Here is a 21,148-nt window from a genome sequence, read left to right as displayed (position 1 = left end):
GCCACCAATAAAAATTTCCGTGATAAGTTATACATTTTTTTTTTGTTTTTTTTTTTTAGACGATTCGCCCTACGGTAAAAATAGAAAATTGCCAAATTTTGTGCATTCCGGCATGATGTTAAGCAAAAAAAAAAAAAAACGCTGCGGAACAAGTCACATTAACTGAATATATCAATTAGTAATATAAAATTCAACTAATAATGCAAGTTTCTATTCAATCCCACAGAATTTTGACTACAAAAATTACTCATTTGCTTTAGTTTCGCCTAACCATTAAATACCAATTGTCAAACAGCAAATTGTTATTTTGTCAACTACACAAGAATAATAGAATGCAACGTGTCAACTACCGATTAAATTACGAACCGATTAAATTGCCACCGCTGTTTTAGGAAGTAAAACTTCTTATAGTAGAAATTATAAATAAAAATATTGTGAAAATGTTGTTCGCTTTTTACTTAAAATGAGGAAAAACCTCAAAATTATGTAACGCACACAAAACTGCGCAAAACCTACCTTAAGCATTTCTTGAAAACTGCATACATAGCTTTATAGAAAAGTAGAAGTCTACAATTGTGCTAAAACGTGAACTGACAGTTCACAACCGTGCTCGGCAACCCGTATTCTCTTCCCCAACAGTCAGTTGTTTTTTGATGTGCTGGTTGTTCTCTTCATAATTGATGATGAAATTAGGTTTGAATAAATAGAGATTGACTTCTGGGTGATTTGAAAAAGATTTCAGGAAACTCAAAAATTACATAAAAGCATTGCAAAAGTACCGCGAGTGACATAGTGGAGAAGCTGGGTTTTTTGGTGATGGCTTCGACGGATGTAAATGTAAAACTGTCTCGTCTTTACCACTTGGCGCAGAAGTTTAATAACTTTTACCTGACAGGTATGTCATACAATTTTTATTTGCTGTTTTAAAGGTCGAAAGCTGTTATTTTTTCATATATTATAAGCTACATGAAGGTATAATCAACTAAAAAGTTGGCAATGGCTAAATATAAAACGTCCTTTCATCGATTTGTGTACAAATTGGAAAAGTTTTGTATGTATGTGTATTTCTGATCAGAATGTCCTTCGGGTGTGTATAGCAGCGCACAAGTCAAGAAAAAAGCCGAAAATATACATGCACACACATAAGAAGTCAGTGAGGTACTAGGACAATACATCATTGGCATAAAAATAAATATAGTTAATTGTGTTGCAGAGAAAAATACTTTCTGAATTAGATAGTATGCCTTTGTGCACATTTAAGTCCTTACTGTAATTTCTACACAATATTCGTACTTGTATAGGCACAGATATTTACAACCACCACCCATATAAAAACAGCCATATGTTTGCTTATTGGTTTTTGCTTATTACAACGGAAATGTTTAGTTGCACACCTCTGAAGTTGCGAAACCCATACCTCACACTTTTTACGAAGTAACTGCTTACGCATATTTTTTTTTATAAAATACGGTCCCTACCTGTCTACAAGTTTATGAGTGTTCTTTGTTTTTAAACATGGGTGTGGTCGACAAGAACAACACCATTCGTACACACATATAACGTTACATTAAGCTAAATACTAATAGATTTTTCATTCAGAATTTCTCACACAAGTACAAAAGCATTTTTGCAAACTAAATTTTCCGCATAAAAAACCACGTCACTCCGTTATCGTGGATGTAACGTTCATTGTGCAAATGCCCCAAACACTAGTGAAGTGTTTTCTTCGATTTCCTCTCTCAAATAATAACTAATTTATTTGATTTAATTGTTTTTAATATAATAGACTTTTTTTAAGAGTTGAAATTTCATTAGAAAAACAGTTGTGCCTTTTTATTAATTTTAATGCACACACAAAAATGTCTTTAGAGGTGTCTCATTGCCGTATTGCCCTCTATGACGGCGATCTTGATGCAAATATAAGGTTTGACCTATTCTAATTCTATTCCGGCTGGTACAATACACTCCGGCTGGCTCGAATACATCCGGAAATTGTAGGCGTTGACCCAACGTCACCTAAGTTATAAGTACATTGGGCTGCATGTGTCAAATGAGTTTGATAAACATTCAGTTTAAGGCAAAACGTTATTACAACAAAAATTTTGAACGCAAAAACTCTGATTTCCTGTCCAAGAAAATTCTTAATTGGACTTCAAATGCAAAAGTTAATCAAAAATCGATTTATGTATTCATATCAAAGTGCGGTGTCTTTTCTAAAAAATTGAATCAATCACAAACGTAACGCTTTTATCAATAAGCGACATACACACATATGAAAGTAAATAAAAGTAAATGTAAGTCCGAATGTAATTATCTGCGAGACGTTCGCGTGCCTGTCTGCCCTTTTCACATTCGTCACTAACACATTTGTTTAGTTATGTATGTATATGATCTTCGATTGTTTGTACATGGGTATGTATGTAAATATATAAATTTTTAAACGCATCACTGATAAGTAGACGATTACGACTTTCTTAATTATACGCATATATTTTGCTCACATCTTTCGTGTTTATCAACGAATGAAGTGCAAAGCAAGATGCTAATATTTTTGTTTTTATTTTGGTACTTTGTGCATGAGCACATAAATTAACGAAAACTGTTTATGCAGCGGTAGGCAGGTACATAAGTACATATATGGTATGTAGAGTACAAGAATGAACGTGTGTAGACCTCATATACATATAGTACATATATATATGTATATATATGTATGTACATATGTACATAGACTTGTGCCTATTTAATTAAGTGAATTTATCTTTTTACAATATTCAATAAAAATATTTTTTAAGCTACATTTTTTTCGTATTTTTTTTTATATAAATTAGTCCATGGTACAACAAAAACCGTATAAATCAAAGTTACAAATTTTGTGCGAAATTCACAGAAATTTAAATAATTTCAAAAAATTGTTATCAAAATTTTCAACTTTTTAATCAAAATCTTTAGAGATATTGTGGGTGTTCAATTTTTTTTCGCCTTGTTCACACTCCCCGGGAGCAGAGGGCGTCGAAAAAGACTCAGTCTTGCGTTGGTTTCGTTAATCTCTTTTGGTTTCTGACAGGGTAGGTGATTAGTCTGCCGCTACCAGTCCTAAGTAATGGGAATGCCCACCTGTCGTTGCTTAGGAACAACACCTTTTTACTGCTTGGACGCCATCTGTGTTTAACATTTTTCTGGCAGAAGGATCGCACAGATGGTTGAGGACTTGGCTAAAGTTTGTGTGTCCGTTACCGCGGTCGCCCGCTTCCCCTTGCTGGCGCCACTGATGCAATATGTAACTGTGTGTTTTTCTTTGTTTTTTGCTTGTTTTAGCAGTCACAAGCAGGCCCGACGAGAGAGGTGGGGGTCGGGGACTTTTTACCTCGGGCCCGAAGTTCTCAGAGGGGCCCGGACTCGAGATTATACGTATTTATATGAATTACACGCAATTGGAAAGGGCCCGCTTTTGCAATTTTCCCCCGGGGCCCGGATATGCTCTCTACGGCCCTGGTCACAAGGATGGAAAGGATAAGTTTTTGGGGTTGAGGAATGGAATTGGAGGAAATTTTGTTTTTTTTTAGAAACAGGGAAAGTGGAAAAATTTGGAAATATGCGAGGACCGTGCTTTATAATTAATTAAAGTTTTTATAATGCTTTTTTTTTGTAGAATTTTTTGGTTTTTTTGAAATAATTACATACCATGTTGAGAATTTTGTTCCATATAAAGCACACTTCAAGTCTTTTACATGAAAAATATTACCAGTACTTTGTAAAACGAACTAAACTAAATAAAATATATTATATTATATGTATGCACTTACATACATAAATAACTAATTTGCTTGAATAGTATCATAATAAAAAAAAATTAATTAAATATTCAGGAATGGCCACAATCTCCTTGTGGGGAAATCAATTAGCCAGCAACTAAATTTCTGAGAATTTTTCAAAATATGCTCCCGAAAAAAAGTGCAAATAAAAAATTTAAATTTTCTTTAAGAAACTTATATAAATTATAACTTTAAGCAAGTAAATATTTTATAAGCCTGTGAGGGAAGGACATTATCAATATCACATTTACCGTAACACTCTAATACAAAAGAATATCTCAGGCATTCAATTTTTATTTGCATTCAAAATTCAATTTCAAAGCTATTTATTTTGGTACTGATAACCCTTTTCAACAAAACGAGAGAACAATTTTAAATAAACACAAAAAAAAAAATTTCTAAGTTAATTTTTTTATTTAATAAGCCAGTGAATATAATATAAGTAGATTCTTATAGGCAATAAAAAAAGGAATAACAAAGAAACTATTTATAATAAATATTTAAAAATTTCAATAGGCGATCTTTTGAACATGAAAAATCTATTTCAAAAAATTTAAATATTTTATTCAACTCAATTAAGGCTCTAGTAATAGCAGCATTTCGAGCATAAAGAGATTTTGTGAGACCAACATAGAAAAACTCCAAACTAAGAAGAGCTCTGGCCGGAATATTAAAGAAAATCTGCGCAAGAAACACCGAACACTCTACAGCACCACGGATCTAATCGAAAATGAAAGACTAAGATGAGAGTATTCTCCTGTTCTGCAATGATTTTAAGCTAATCAATAACCATCGTGCTTCATGGGTAGGGATAGAATTCGAAGAGTGTGAACTACGCAACGCGCAATGTAAGAATATTCGTTCAATTCTAACCGCATGGCACGTACATATAATACAGAGGTAAAACGAAGGACGCAACTCAAGCGTCATATGCAAAAGCTTCAGCGTATATGGTCGCAGAAATCGGGGTTATGGCGCCGAAAAAAAGCAAACATGGCGTAAGATTTGGTGGTAACGAAATTACTGCAAATAAGCCGCGATCTAAGCTGTTTTTTTGTTTTTGAAAATGTTGCTTTTTTTCGTTAGGTAATATAACTATACAGAATAGAACCAAAAAAAAAAAAAAACTGTCGAACATCTACACATTTATGCATAGAGTAAATAAACATCAAATCTCAAACCAAGGCATTTGTCAGGGTACTTCACTCTAATCACAATTGTGAGTCATAACTTTCCATGGCGTCCGACTGGCATACTTGGCATAATTTTACACAGATTTAGGTCTATACATACATACACACATAGACATTGGAAATACATGCATGCATTATTTTTCTGCCAAGTAATGTTGATTGTTGGTATTTGCATTTGGCAAACAAATATTATGTACACAAAACATACACTTATACATCTGAAATTAGGCGCATATACATATTCATTTAAGAGAGCCAAAAAGGTTTGAATAGGATGAAGTAGCCAGAATGAAGGTAAATCAGTTAACGCTATTAAGTTTAGTAGGCGCCATCAACAATTATAATTTCCTAAGTCACCTTGAATGAATTTGACATTGTGAGGTCTATGTCGAAAGTGGCCACGCGCATTAAGAATCAAAACAGTAAACATACACGAATACAAATATATCTACACATGTATCGAGAAGATCTTGATTGTGCGCGGTATAAATAGTTGGGGAGAGTGCTAATGGCAATTAATTAGAGATGGGAACCGCAAAATCCTTTTTACATATTTGAAAAAGTTCGGGATCGGCTGCGTATGTTTAAATTTTCTTTAACAGCTATCGATAATTCGTCTGATACATACATACATACGCATGTATAGTCAATGTCAAAAGGAAGTGTACAAACAAACAAAGTTTTGACTATTTATTAATTTTTAATTTCAATTTTTTTTCATAAAATTATAGTTTATACTACAACAAAAACCATATAAAAAAAGTTGCAAACTTTGTACAAAATTTATAAGAATTCAGCAAACTTTCATCAAAATCAAACAATTATTTTTTTAGAAAAATATAGTTTATATTACAACAAAAACCATTAAAGCAAAGTTTCGACCTTTGTATAAAATTTAAGAAAATTCGGAGAGTTTACATTTACTTTTTATAAAAATATAATTCATACTACAAAAAATCCATATTAGGTAAAGTTTCAAACTTTGTACAAAATTTGTAAGAATTCGCCAAATTTTGGATTAAAATTTCAAACAATTATTGTTGTATAACAATATAATTCATACTACAACAAAAACCATAGAAGGTAAAGTTTCGAACTTTGTATAAAATTTAAGAAAATTCGGAAAATTTTCATAAAATTTCAAACGATTATTGTTTTATAAAAATATAATTCATACTACAACAAAAACCATAGAAAGTAAAGTTTCGGATAATATAAAATAAATAAATAATTGGCGCGTACACTTCTGTTGGGTGTTTGGCCGAGCTCCTCCTCCTATTTGTGGTGTGCGTCTTGATGTTGTTCCACAAATGGAGGGACCTCTACAGTTTCAAGCCGACTCCGAACGGCAGATATTCAGATATTTTTATGAGGAGCTTTTTCATGGCAGATATACACTCGGAGGTTTGCCATTGCCTGCCGAGGGGCGACCGCTATTAGAAAAATGTTTTTATTAATTTTGCTTTCACCGAGATTCGAACCAACGACCTCTCTGTGAATTCCGAATGGTAATCACGCACCAACCCATTCGGCTACGGCGGCCGCCAGATAATATACATACATATATAAAAAAATATATACCTACATATATAAAATTTGTAAAAATTCGGCAATTTTTCATCAAAATTTCAGCGATAATGGTTTTAGTTCATCGATGCATTCTTGTTTTGTCAAAATTTGTAAAAAATAACCGCAGGAAAATGTTCACGGTTTAATTAAATTTTCTTGCCCAGCTGTATTTTGACAACCACTGTAAACACTGTTAATATGGCTCACACATTGAAACATTCTGAATGCATGGCAAAAAGATTTCAAAGGCGAGCTCTTTAACATACCGTTATTCGGCCCTGAGCAAATGTGACAGAATCAGCTGATAGGCTGGCGTCACTTGGGGTGTGTTCACAAAAAAACTGAGATTGTGTTGGTAAGTACGAAATAAATCAACCAATGAGACTTCGTTGCCATTTGAACAACGACTGATTGGACAAGTGTATGAAATTATCGTGCAGATTTCGGCTGCCGAAATCCCAAGAGACGTGGCAGCCAAAGTTCGCCACACGATTTTCTTTTTCACCATAGCTACATAGATTTCGGCTGCCGAAATCCCAAGAGACGTGGCAGCCAAAGTTCGCCACACGATTTTCTTTTTCACCATAGCTACATAGCAAAGCGGGTAATCTCTCATCCTTGTCAGGGTCAAACTTTCGAATGGAAACATGACAAAAATAGAAGTAGCAACCCTCGTAATAAATGAATGGGTTTTAAATCCATTAGTAGCAAAACAAAAGACAATAATTAAAATTGTTTTTGTTCGTTAAAATAAAAAATCAATTAGGTCCATATAACATTTTACTGCAGAGGGTCGTTTTTATACGAGGCTCGTTTGAAAAGTCCGTGCAAAAATAAAAACTACTTAATTGTTTGGAGAAACACTTTTTTCTTTTCGACACAGTATCATTTTATTCCGAGCATTGTTTTAGTTGGTGGATTCCTTCCGAATAATAGGATTTGCCCAATTCTGACAAATAGCCATTCGTTTCTGCAATCCCCTCCTCGTTTGAATAAAATCTTTTTCTCGCCAGCCATTTCTTCAAATTGAGGAACAATTGAGTAGTTCGAGGCATTCGAGGGCATCAAGTCGGTAGAATAGAGGGACGTGGAATGAATTCGAACCGTATTTCCATAAATTTTGAAATCACAACTGCTAAGGCGTGAGCTGGAGCGTTGTCACTCGGCTTCCTCAATTCAAATGAATACCAAACGCAAAGAAATAGACGGATCGGGCTGTAACTTTTCAAGCGACTCACGTGCGCATGTATTGCTTTTTATATCAAACCAAACAAACACGTTCAACCAAATTCATATTTGCTAAAAAGTTAGTCAATGTTTTTTTTTTTGCTATAAAAGAGTTTTTTTCTGTCTCCATTTTAATATTATAAATTCTAAAATGACCGAGTTCGCAAGAGTGACATTCCTAGTCATACGTTAACATGTGTTAAAAATGTCGGAGAGGCGAGTTACGACCTCAAAAAAATTGCGCCAAAAAGGCTTTCGGTCCTTACAAATTTTAAACGAGTTGAGCGGGATCGGGATTGAATATTTGCTTCCTCGCCCATCTCTAACGTGTATCCGACGGTTTTCAAGAAAATTAGCCCAAAATACAAGGTGTTATATGTGGGTGTATGTGCATATTTCGTGTGTGTGCTTTCACAATTGCTTTCTCGCTGTGGCTGAAAAAAAGATTTTGAGAATTTCTTATTAATTCCTCAAGATTGTCTAATTATTATAAAATGCTTGCTTATTTTTAATTGCCGCGTTTTATAGCTTTGTGCTATGTATGTATTTAACTTAACTTGTGGCTGAAGAGTATATTCCTTTCCTGATAGCAGTGGCTTATTGGGCTTTTGTCAAATTTGCTTTTTAATGTCTGATACGCGTTCGTTCGAAGTGTTCATTATTTATTATTGTTACACACAAAGTCCAATATTGACAAGTGGAAATAAATATATTTCTTATTTCCTTTTTCGTTTTGCTATTCTTATTGCCATTAAAAACATTGAGAATGAATGTCTTAAATATAATATTTTTTTTCAGTTACTGTTGTTGCTGTAAAAATATAATAAACTTTTGAAGCAATTTGTGTGGTTTAACAGCACTTGGAACAAGAATTTAATTAAGCAATGAACATTAAAGCAGATACGTATGTATGTAATAGGACTATGAATAAGTTCGTGCGGTTTTACAACAGATGGCGTAACTTGATTATTATTACATCGATCCACATTTCCAAACATTCATTGGAGAGCTACTGTCGTAAGGCACAAACGTCAGTATAAGTTTTTTATTTGAAGCGTAAACAACAATATTTTTACCACACTTGAAAATGTCGAATTTCGTGCCAAATAATGTGTTTTTGCGGGGAATTCTTCTTCATTATTTTAATATGAAGAAAAAAGCAGCCGAAAGTCATCGTATCTTGGTGGAAGTTTATGGTGAGCATGCTCTAGCTGAGCGAACGTGCCAGAAGTGGTTTGCACGCTTTAAAAGTGGTGATTTTGGCTTGGAAGACGAAGAACGCGAGGGTGCGCCGCCAAAGTTCATGGATACCGAATTGGAGGAATTGCTCGATCAAGATCCGGCTCAAACGCAAGAAGAGGTTGCAAAAACTTTGGGAGTTGATCAATCAACCATTTCCGAAAGGTAGGCCATTGGGTGCCGTATGAATTGAAGCCAAGAGACGTTGAACGCCGTTTTATGGCATGCGAACAACTGCTTCAACGGCACAAAAGAAAGGGTTTTTTGCATCGAATTGTGACTGGCGATGAAAAGTGGGTCCATTACGACAATCCAAAACGTCGGGCAACGTATGGATACCCTGGCCATGCTTCAACATCGACGTCGGCGCAGAATATTCATGGCCTGAAGGTTATGCTGTGTATCTGGTGGGACCAGCTGGGTGTTGTGTATTATGAGCTACTGAAACCGAATGAAACGATTACGGGGGATGTCTACCGACGACAATTGATGCGTTTGAGCCGAGCACTGCGAGAAAAACGGCCGCAATACGCCGATAGACACGACAAAGTTATTTTGCAACATGACAATGCTCGGCCACATGTTGCACAAGTGGTCAAAACATACTTAGAAACGCTCAAATGGGATGTCCTACCCGACCCGCCGTATAGTCCAGACCTTGCGCCATCCGATTACTATCTCTTCCGATCGATGCAACATGGCCTGGCTGACCAGCACTTCCGTAATTACGATGAAGTCAAAAAATGGATCGATTCGTGGATTGCGGCAAAACCGACCGAATTTTTCACAAAGGGAATCCGAGAATTGCCAGAAAGATGGGAAAAAGTAGTAGTAAGCGATGGACAATACTTTGAATATTAAATTTGTAACCATTTTACGTCAATAAAGTTTCAAATTTCGAAAAAAAACCGCACGAACTTATTCATAATCCTATTAGGTATATATACAATTTTATATAGATAAAAAGGCACTTAGTAGTGAGGAAAGAATTAGACCAATGACTTCAAATAACGATTACGGCATTAATGTGACGAAAGTTGTGAAGAAGGTTATGGTCTCTTGATGAAAGTCTCTTAAGGTCTTTTGGTATACCGTCTGGCTCAATAATAGTCATATGTAAAGCGTTTTTCAGTAAGAGGGCTTCAACTTTTTTTTTATATTAATAAAACACATACGGTTTGACTTTTTTAACTAATTTTTTTTTATTATCGAGTTTGAACATATACATTTAAGTATGAAATTCGATTTCTTTTGCATGACCACCGCGTGCACGTTTTACGAAGTCCAATCGTTGAACCCAATTTTCGACCACTCTTTTGCATAAATCGGCCGAAATTCCAGCAATTTCGCGTTCAATATTGGCTCTGAGCTCACAAATCGTCGCCGGCTTTTTACTGTAGACCAATGACTTCACATAACCCCAAAGAAAATAGTCTAGAGGCGTCAAATCACACGAGCGCGGCGGCCATTCGACCGGTCCATTCCTGGAAATTATGCGCTCATCGAACTTACTCTTCAACAAATCAATTGTAGCGTGTGCTGTGTGGCTTGTGGCCCCGTCCTGTTGAAACCACATGTCGTCTAAGTCCATACCATTCAATTGCGGCCAAAAATAATCGTTTATTATGTCGCGGTATCGATTTCCATTCACAGTAACGTGGCGATCGTTTTCGTCAACGAAAAAATATGGGCCAATTACGCCGCCGGCATGTAAACCGCACCAAACAGTGATTTTTTCGGGATGCAACGGTGCCTCATGAATCATGTGTGGATTGCTTTCTGCCCAGTAACGCATATTTTGCTTGTTGACAAAGCCATTGAGCCAAAAGTAAGCTTCATCACTGAAGATGATTTTTTGGAAAATCTGCTCTTAAAGTAGCAGCAACAGAACGATTATTTTCATAAAAAATTTGCACGATTTACAATCGTTGCTCAAGTGTGTAGCGTTCCATGATGAAATGTATACTAATGAAGTTTACAAATGACAAGCGAAAAATTAAAAATATTGCGTCGTTCGCCCTCCCTATCGGAAAAAAGTTGAAGCGCACCTATTGAAAAACGCTATATTTCTGGTAGTTGGCATATTTCGGCGGTGGATCGGATTGAAAAAAGTTCTTAGAAACTCATTGAATTTGAGTTAAATTGAAATTCTCTTCTTATGCTCCATTACTGGTTATAAAAAACATTTTTTTTTTAATGAAATAGCCGACTTGCTGAAAATGTTTTAAATTCAAATATTTAATGGCATTCGCTTTGTACGCCGTGCAATGCAATAGAAGCTTCCTTAGGCGGACAGTTATGGTGTTAATGCGTTTCCAGCTATAGGAGGTACCCGATAATTATTTGTACCTAAAGTTTAATAAAAATTTGCGTATTTTCCGGTTTTCGTTTCTGGAAGCTGTTGCACAGGCATCAGCTGGCGGTTAGTTGGCTAAATGACAGTCCAGTCCAGTCCGCGCGCTTTAAGGAAGCATTTGCCCAGAGTGAACGCGAAAAAAGAAAATCAGTAATGGATTTCAAACGTAATAGTGTGATTGCATTATATTTGGCTGGAAAATCACAACCGGTGATTGTTCGTGAGCTCGAGCACCTTAAAGTAAATAAAGTTTTTATTTATCGCACCATTACTCGTTACAAGGATATGGTAGCATCGCGAAACGCTATGGAGGTGGACCAAAAAAAACCGCAACAACGCCAGAAATGCATAGTTCGGAAAGTGAAGGCTCGACTTGAACGAAATCCACGTCGAAGTGGAAGAAAAATTACCAAAGAACCGAAAATATCGCAAGACAGCATTCGACGCATATTGAAAAATGAGCTCAAGGTCAAAGCTTACAAGTTCCAAAAAGCACACGATCTTTCACCCCAGCAAAAAAAAGTTCGGTGCGAAAGAGCAAAGGAGTTGTTGCGCCTGCACGAACGTGGCGAATTTCCTAACATTGATACTGGTAGCATCGCGAAACGTCATGGAGGTGGACATCGAAAGACTGCAACGTCGTGTGAAATGGTTCAAAATATGAAGAAGCGACTTAGCGAAATTTCCGACGAAGTGCTAAATGGCGAATAACTGAAAATATCTGACCGTAGCATCCGCCGCCTACTGAAAAATCATCTCAAAGTCAAGCCCTACAAGATCCAAAAGGTGCATGATCTCACACCAAAGCAGCGACAAGTCAGACTTGAGAGAGCGAAGGACCTGCTTTGCTAGGCCGAAAACGGCCAATTTCCGAACATTGTGTTTTTTAACGAGAAAATTTTTCAAATTGAGCATTTCATAAACTCCCTAAACGATAGGGTTTATTTGACCGACCGTTCATACGAGAATTTGAGTCATCGATTGGCCACCAGGAGGCAGCACCGGCTACAGGTAATGGTTTGGGTCGCTGTAACCGTAGATGGGCGCTCTCCGATCGTTTTCGTCGAGCCTGGCGTCAAAATGCGAAATATCGGGAAAGTATTCTGGAGGTTGCTTTGAAGCCGTGGGCAGACAAACATTTCCAAACTAAATTTATAGTCTTTTTAATTGGTTACACTTCGAGTGCCGAACCCTGTACTTACAAATGAGGGTATTCGTTCTCACAATTTTCTATGGCGTCGAATTCGCCATAATTGAGAACTAAATTACTAATGAGAGAGCGAATTACTCGTACGAGCTGTGGGAACATAGCACAATGAGCATCGAACAGGTGTTGCTCATACGCCCGGGCCGTTCGAAAATGTGTGAACAAAATTGAGAGCTCTAAATAAAGGGTGATTTTTTAAGAGCTCTAGGAAAGTTTTTCAAAAAAACACACGTAAAATTCAGAAAAGTTCATGAATTTTTTTTTTAATCGATAGAACAGTCTATATAATTTAGTGTTTGAAGATTATTTCACGCAAATGTTGACCGCGACTGCGCTTCAAATGGTCTATCCGCTTAGTCCAATTTTGGCATACTTTTTCCAATTTTTCGGCCGGTATCTCACATATAAATGCTTTAATGTTGTCTTCCAATGTGTTAATTGAAGCAGACTTGTCTGAATAGACATGAGCTTTAACATAGCCCCACAAAAAAAATTATCTAAATGCGTTATATCGCACGATCTGGGTGGCCAATTGACAGGTCCCGAACGTGAAATAAAATGTTCACCGAATTCGTCTCTCAACAAGTCCGTTGTTACGCGTGCTGTGTGGCATGTGGCACCGTCTTGCTGAAACCTCATGTCATGCAAGTCAAGCTCTTGCATTTTGGGCAAAAAAAAGTTGGATATCAATTAACGGTAGCGCTCACCATTCCCAGTTACGTTACGATTCGCAGCATCTTTGAAGAAGTACGGTCCAATGATACCTCCAGCCCATAAACCGCACAGAGGCCCAATTGCTGCGAACGGCGACGAATCGATAATTGATGGCCATCATTAACACTGGCCGATACAGCTGCGATATTTTCTTCAGTTCGCACTCTACGTAGGCGTGTTGGTGGTTTGATTTCCAATAATGTAAATTTGGTTCTAAATTTAGTAACAATAGCTCGAATAGCCGCTTTAGTGGGTCGATTAAACTGACCATAAAATGGAAGAAGTGCGCGATAAACTTTTTTAACAGAACACGCATTTTTATAATAAAATTCAATGATTTGCAAGCGTTGTTCGTTTGTCAGACGATTCAGGGTTAAATTATAGACCAAACTGAAGAGGGTTGACAGTGAAACAAAACTCGAAACGTGTGTGTTTAAACCAACTGTTTAAAAAGATAATAGCTAAAAAATCACCCGTTAGTAGGTTAAATAAAATTAGTTTTAAAAATATTTCTAGAGTTTCAGATTTCAAATTTAAATATTTTTTTCTAAAAATCACCTCAGATGATAGAATAGTATCATTTTTAAATGTCTGCATAAAAATATTTAAATTTATTTTATCAATGGAAACGAAATTATGAGATTTTTGGAGTTACATCCTTTCACATCTTAATATTTTTCCGATTTTTTTTTTGCAGTGAAAAAAAAGTACCGATTTGTATTTTTTTGTTTCTTTGTTTTTTTTTGTATGGGGAGTGATGCACCCGAATGTAATTAAAGCCAGAAATTTGAATTTTTTAACTTCAATTTATCGAACTAATTTTATAAATATTCCTACTAAGATAGAAAACACTCAAAAATTATAATTTTACTTAAATTTAAATATTTAAATAATTTATCTTTATTTTCTCCACAGGTTTTCAAAAAGGCGCCATACGTCCGTTTCTGGTTGAAGGTGAACAAGTTGGTCTTATAAAGGCGGATGTCATCAAGCAGCTTCAACGCTATCCCGAAATATTCTGCATACGCAATTGTGAATTCACCAAACAGGTAAGGGAGTCTGGTTTAAAAGCAAATATTTTCATTTAACAAAATTCGTTGTGTATTTTGAACAGGGTATAGTTGAATTAAATCCTGCATTCCGTGACTATGCTGAACGCACAAAGCAAGTCGATATAGTATTACGTGATTTACGTTCTAAGGGCATTTTTTCCGCACTCCAAGGTTGGCGTGATGAGGTAACTATTATCTTTTGTAATTTATTATTATTATTATTTTTTTTTCCTTTTTAATTTGAAATTATTTTCAGTATTATGAAGTTAAATCGGAATATCGAAGTCTATTAAAAATGGATCGTTCGGCCACACCATTGTTTGGCGTACGTAAATATGGTGTCGATATTAATGGCTATGTACAACATCCAACGCAAGGTCTTTGTATTTGGCTACAACAACGTTCCAACACCAAAGAAACATGGCCCGGCAAGTGGGATAATATGGTTGGTGGTGGTTTGTCGGTGGGCTATGGCATCAAAGAGACTGCAATTAAAGAGGCAGCCGAAGAGGCATCCATTCCAAGTGATCTCGTCAAAAATCTCGTTTCAGCCGGTTGTGTATCGTTCTTTTTCGAAAGTGATCAAGGTCTATTTCCGAATACAGAGTATGTATTTGACTTAGAGCTTCCATTGGATTTTGTGCCACAAAATGCTGATGGTGAAGTGCAAGCTTTCGAGTTGTTGCCAGCCAAAGAGTGTGTGGAACGTGTATTTACACCTGATTTTAAGACAACAAGCTGCCCTGTGGTTATCGATTTTCTAATCAGGCATGGCTACATAACGCCAGAAAATGGTAAGTTGGGAATATTTTTGTGAAAAAGAAAATTGTTAGGTAAACTTTGGCATCCACCGCAGCCGAATTCTGCCCGATCACTTCACATATATTCAAACACTCATCCAATCAGTCGTTGCTCAGATAGTAACGAAGCAACATTAGTGAAGGTTGTGTGGGTTTGTTTTCGTATCTTATTGCCAGCCGAAATCTGCACGATAACTTCACACATAATTTCACACACTCGTCGAATCAGTCGTTGTTCAGACGGTAACGAAGTGTCATTGGTTGATTTTTTTTGTATTCACATACAAATCTTAGTTTTTTGTGAATACACCTCAAGTGACGTCAGCCCATCAGCTGATTCTGTTAAATTCGCTCAGAGCCGAATAACGGTCTGTTAAAGAGCTCACCTTTGGAATCTTTTCACCATGGGAAATATATATATTATTCAATACTGTCCTCGAGCACATAATACCGAAATTGTGTGGCACTTAGAAGGAAAGTCTGTATAAAGTTCTAAAAGAAGTACGCCTCTTGCAATATTTGGTGTGCAACACAAATTAAAGTGAGCACCCGATTTTGGACTTGATAAGGGATGCATGCATTTTTAATCGTCGAAAGTTGTTAAGCCTTGTTCGCCGGTGTTTTAACTTCAATTGTTATAAAGTTCCGACTTGAGAAGAAAATAAATACTCTGAATCAATGGTTGCATTTCGAGAACACCACAAAAAGAAAGAAAGTTTAACTTCTCAGAAAAGTTAAACTTTAGGTCAAGTTCGAATCTGATTAGAGCTGCGTTAAGTCTTGAATTTAGTCGCGAAAACGAAGTGGCTGAATATTTTACTTCAATATCTAATTTAGTTGCACGCAGGCCTGCTAGAAGGCGGTTCTACGTGCAGCCACAGACTATCATCTTATGTCGTCGAAGCTTTAACTCGACAACGAAGACCAGATGATAGAAGGGAAAAAGCATGTCAATATGTTTCTTAAATAAAGGTTTCTACTGGCCATCGGGGTAACCACCTCAAAAAGGCCCTGCTTCAGAATGAACCTCAAACATTATACGAGTATCTGACAAGGCACCTTTGCGACTGGAGAAACGAGCGTACGTTCTCCAATGAAGAGAGCCCAAAAACAGTGGTCGACTTGACTACCGCAACGCAGTTAAATCATCTCTCTTCACGCAATGCAACAATACCCCAACAGTCGAGTCTACTCTTCTGGAATTACTTGAATTAATTTTTAATTAACAAAAGGTTTTTTTTCAATGAATGTAATGGCTGTTCTTGAATGGCTTCTAGTGCTCTTCAGCCCAAATGCGGCAATTGTGCTTAGTGCCGTAGCCATTAAGGGGTAACACCACTCTACACACGTAAAATAAACACGATTTTAAAAGAATTTTTTTGTATAGAAAGAAAGGGAAAACAATCACTCTGATTTGAGAAGTTATTACTTATATACTAAAATACAAAACTACAAAGTTTGATCGAAAAATTTTACAAAATGGCGGTATTGGAGACATTTTTGTAATGTGGTTTCTCTTGAAGGAGCTCCGCGGCACGCAGCACAGAGGGTGCAAATTTTAATCTGGAACAAGGAAATTTATTTTTTCTTAATCTAGATAAGAAAAGCTAGAGAAACACGTGATTTAAAAAATATTTATTTTTGTGGAATTAGCAAGCATTTGAAGAAAAAAACTCTATTTTGGACTAAAAAAACGGCACTTAAATAATTATAACAATCGTTTAAATTAATCTATCGAAAATCCCCTACGCTCTTCTCTTAAGAAGGTTATTATACAGACGTAGTGAAAAACCTGATTAAAATATTTAAAATTGTTTGAGTTATGCTGCGTGCCAATTTCAGAAAACGTGTTTTGAGAAAAACGCGTTTAAAGTTTGGAAATTTGGAGAAATCGTTAGGTAGCAGTCACTAACGCTTGGTTAAAAGCTTAAAATATTTATGAAATAAACTTCGGTAACGTATAAAACTTTTTGTTCTGTATTTTAAAAGGTTCAAAGAATTTTTTAAGCTTATAAAAAAAAAATCAATTTTTTGAAATTTCTACAGTGGTGTTACCCCTTAAGCCGAAAATGGGCCTTATCGCTGTGCACCAAGTTGGTGTGAGTGCGCGATGAACACTTTTCACAGAGCGTCGATTTTCGTAATACAAATGTCAATGAATACTGAAATAAATTATGTATTTAGTTTGACAGTAGTCACGCGTGATCTGTCAAAAAACCCCTATTGGAAAAGTACCTCCACTGCCTCAGAAACTTTTTCCGGTAGTGTTTATGTTGTTTACACGGTCAACCTAAATTATAAATTGTAATTGCCTAAAGTTTGCATAGTATTTTGATCTGCAATCAGTTGAGAATGGCAAACTGCGTTGACATTTCTATTCAATACGATTTAACAAGTCATCATAAAACGTTTAATCCCATGATTCAATTATTAAAGGTTTGCTCACTTGTGACATCAGAATTCTGGCACTCCCTTACAAAAGGTCGCAGTGTATTTCTGCCATGAAAAAGCTATTCATAAAAAACCATATGCCGTTCTTAGGCTGTAAGTAATTACAAACTACAAAATTAACTCTTGTTAGTAAGTTATATATTTTTAAAACAATCTAGTGAGTACTTTTGCAACCTATAATTTAAAGGCATCGGGCTCAGATTGTCAAAATGTCCATCTTGTACGCTCATTGCTCCATCTATAATATCCTGATTCAAGCGGTATGTCCGGATGTACTCCATATCGAGGTCCATATTGGTCCTGAACGTACTAAGCAAGTCCTTCTGAAAGCGAAATGTTTTTCCTACATATTTTACTTTACTTCCACTTTTACTCTAAATTTCTAGAGTTAGCAACCCTCTATCTTGCTAAGGGAGCCGATTTGTCAAGAGGAAACGAGAAAGCTGCTTACTGAGCAAACCTTTTATTATTGAATCATTTCTGTTTTGTATGAAAATGATAAGTTCTCAAGCTCTTAAAAAACACCCGATACTTATTTTTTATTATTTAAGGGGTCAGAGGCCCGAAAAAATGATGATTCTCAATCATTTTATTTGCTAGTCAATTTGGTTTATTTTACAAAAATAAAAACAGCATTAATACATCATTTTTCGACTTGACTTTAGCAAAATTAAAAAAAAAAATTAATAATTGTAAAAGTTATGGTTGTTTGTGTGGAGCCCGTTTCTCCAGAAGTGATCATCACAAGTCCGGACAAGAGAAATTAGTTTTATTAATAGATAATCTTGTACCTGATCGAAGCTTTTTCTTTTTTTCAAAATTAACAACATGGCGGCCTCAGGAAATATTTTTGAGATTTTCGAGAAAAAACCGACAATAATTGTTAAAAAAAAATCGAAAATTTGAAAAAAAAAATGTTTGGATCAGGCACGAAATTTTTATGTTTTTCAAACACAATACAACTTTTATTGAAACCTATCAAGCGGTTTTTAAGTTACAGTGATCACCAGTTCAAAAAACATAGTTTGTAGAGAAACGCATTTAAAGTTTTGCTATCGGCTCTGGAGCGCCCGAGCGCCCTTTGTTAATTGTGGAATAACTCGAAAAGTATTTGTTGGATTCACGTCAAATTTTTACACAATATTTTTAAGATATTATACTTTAAGAAAATGCAAAAACAAAACCAAACACCTTACTAATTGTTTGCTCTCTTTTACAGAGGTTCATTTTACACAAATCATTGAGCTGTTACATGTGCCACTGCAGTCGCTCTACACGTACAAGTCACTTTTGGAGCAAAAGCAAAAACTTAAGCAACAAAATCAGCCGCTACAGCAGAGTCAATCACAATCACATCTTGCCAATAATGTTAAAACCATTGAAAATGGACACAATAATAAGGACGATGGAATAACCAATTAAAGGAAAATGTGCAAAACAAAACAAAAAAAAAAAAAACAAAAAAACAAAATATATAACGAAACAATTTTGATTAAAAGTGAACATTTTTGGGATTAGCTGATAGAATTACAGACTGCGTATTTTAATTTTACGCTCGTAGGTATTTATATACATATATACATACATAACGAATTAACATATTTGCTGTTTATACATAGACACATACTTATATATATATATATAATATATATAATATATAAATAAACTTAGTTTAGGGTATTTACGGTACTATACGAATGTTCTACATATAATTGCTGCGAGCACCGCACGGAGAATGCTATAAGCTTAGAGATACGGTTCTTTTTTAACTACCTACGCCACCTAGGCCTCCTCTAATTTGTACAACGTATATTGGATTGATTGCTGACTCAAAGAAATGTTCTTCGTTATAACCAAAAAAAAAAAACCAAAAAAAAAAAATAAAAACAAAAAACTATTCGTTAAACGAAAATGTCGTTTGTAACAAACGCAAAAATTAGCGCAACTAAACCTAAGGCGAATGGAATTATTTTCAAATGTATTCGGTAATGAAAGTAATTTTATTTGCGCAAAAAGTTGAAAACTTCTCTCTTATTATAAATAAATATGATTGCAAAGGCTATTGTGAGATAAATTGAATTAAATTATTGATTGTTAAACATTTTGTTGTCTCATATTTTATACCAATTGAAATTTTTACTTTTAATGATTATTTATAATTATAAATTTATGTAAAGCGAATTGGCGCGCAATGCCAATTTAAAGTTATTATCTTCTGTTTTGTTGTTTTTATTTTGTTTTGGACTTGTTTTCGTTTTTTTGTTTTTTGTTTTGTTATTTATTGTGAATTTCGGCAACACATAAAAGACGAGCGAACCATATTTGCATTCAGGCACGAGCTATTATGTCGATAAAATGTAGTAATTGTAATTTATGTAAACGTTTTTGAACATTTTATCACTGCGTAACAATAGATGTACGAAATATATACATATATGTATATATATAAATATATATATATATATACATAAATATAATGCACCACATTTTTAAATGAAATAACGAATTATGAAGGCTTAATATTTTAATCATATGTTTATATCATATTGAAAAAGTTAATATACACACACGTGCATATATACATACATACATACATAGTATGTAGCGAAACAATTATGAAATTAAAAAAAACAAACACTAAATAAATATATATGTATGTAAATGTAGATGTTCATACGTGGCATACAGTTAATTATATTATTGTATTGATTTATGCTGCTGATATTAGATAATATGTGTATGTACCAAAGTGCTCAAAACACGTGTTTTTCTGTTGAAATATTTTTTATAAACCTTCTTTTAATTACGAATTATGAATATAATATATAATAACGAACTTACATTTTTACTGAAAAATAAACAACAAATTCAATTCAAATATTTTGCGCACTTACTGCATATTGAAGCCAAGAAAATTTCTATTTATAAAAGTAATTGTTTTTAACATGCAACTTTTTGTTGTTGTTGTAGCAGCAAAAACATTCGTCATACATGTACGGAGAGGGCTGCTGGAGAGACAGTACTTGGCCGGAATATAGTAAATCCGGGTCGTTTCGGTAACGTGAAACGGACTGTCGAAGGGAACGCATACAACTTTTTCGTTCCATTTAGTGTACATATGTACATAAATATGTACAGAGTGAACGATATGAAGTGTTACCTGTTCAAAACACTATACCTTTTTTGTGTGAAATTAGTTTTTATTGACGACCGAAATGTTTGCGTATCCACGGCTCTAAAGCAGCTTCTAAAACATTTTCCCGATAATAAGTCGCATTCACTTTGACACCAGGCTCGATAAAAACGATTGGAGAGCGTCCATCAGCGGTCACTGCGGCCCAAACCATTACTTGCGATTGGGAAATTGCTTCGAGTGGCCATACGGAGGTTCAAATTCTCGTATGAGCGGTTGGTCAAGTAAACACGATCGTTTTGAGTGTTTATGAACTGCTGAATTGGGAAATTTTTTTCATCAGAAAACACAATGTTAGGAAATTCGCCACGTTCGTGCAGGCGCAACAACTC

General features: G+C 35.2%; 1 protein-coding gene across 1 annotated transcript; it reads left to right on the top strand.

The window, feature by feature from the left end:
• Window positions 1-635: 635 nt before the first annotated feature.
• On the top strand, window positions 636-20,501 carry LOC129248294 (uncharacterized). The gene is made up of 5 exons (XM_054887785.1): window positions 636-895; window positions 14,236-14,369; window positions 14,435-14,557; window positions 14,629-15,166; window positions 18,843-20,501. Exons 1-5 carry the CDS (start codon window positions 817-819, stop codon window positions 19,043-19,045), a joined length of 1,077 nt encoding a protein of 358 aa, XP_054743760.1. The 5' UTR covers window positions 636-816; the 3' UTR covers window positions 19,046-20,501.
• The last annotated feature ends 647 nt before the right edge of the window (window positions 20,502-21,148 follow it).

The sequence above is a fragment of the Anastrepha obliqua genome, chromosome 5 (genome assembly GCF_027943255.1).
Source record: "Anastrepha obliqua isolate idAnaObli1 chromosome 5, idAnaObli1_1.0, whole genome shotgun sequence".
Classification (NCBI taxonomy): domain Eukaryota; kingdom Metazoa; phylum Arthropoda; class Insecta; order Diptera; family Tephritidae; genus Anastrepha; species Anastrepha obliqua.
The sequence above is the reverse complement of the archived record's forward strand: the minus strand, read 5'-3'. Positions and strand labels throughout refer to the sequence as shown.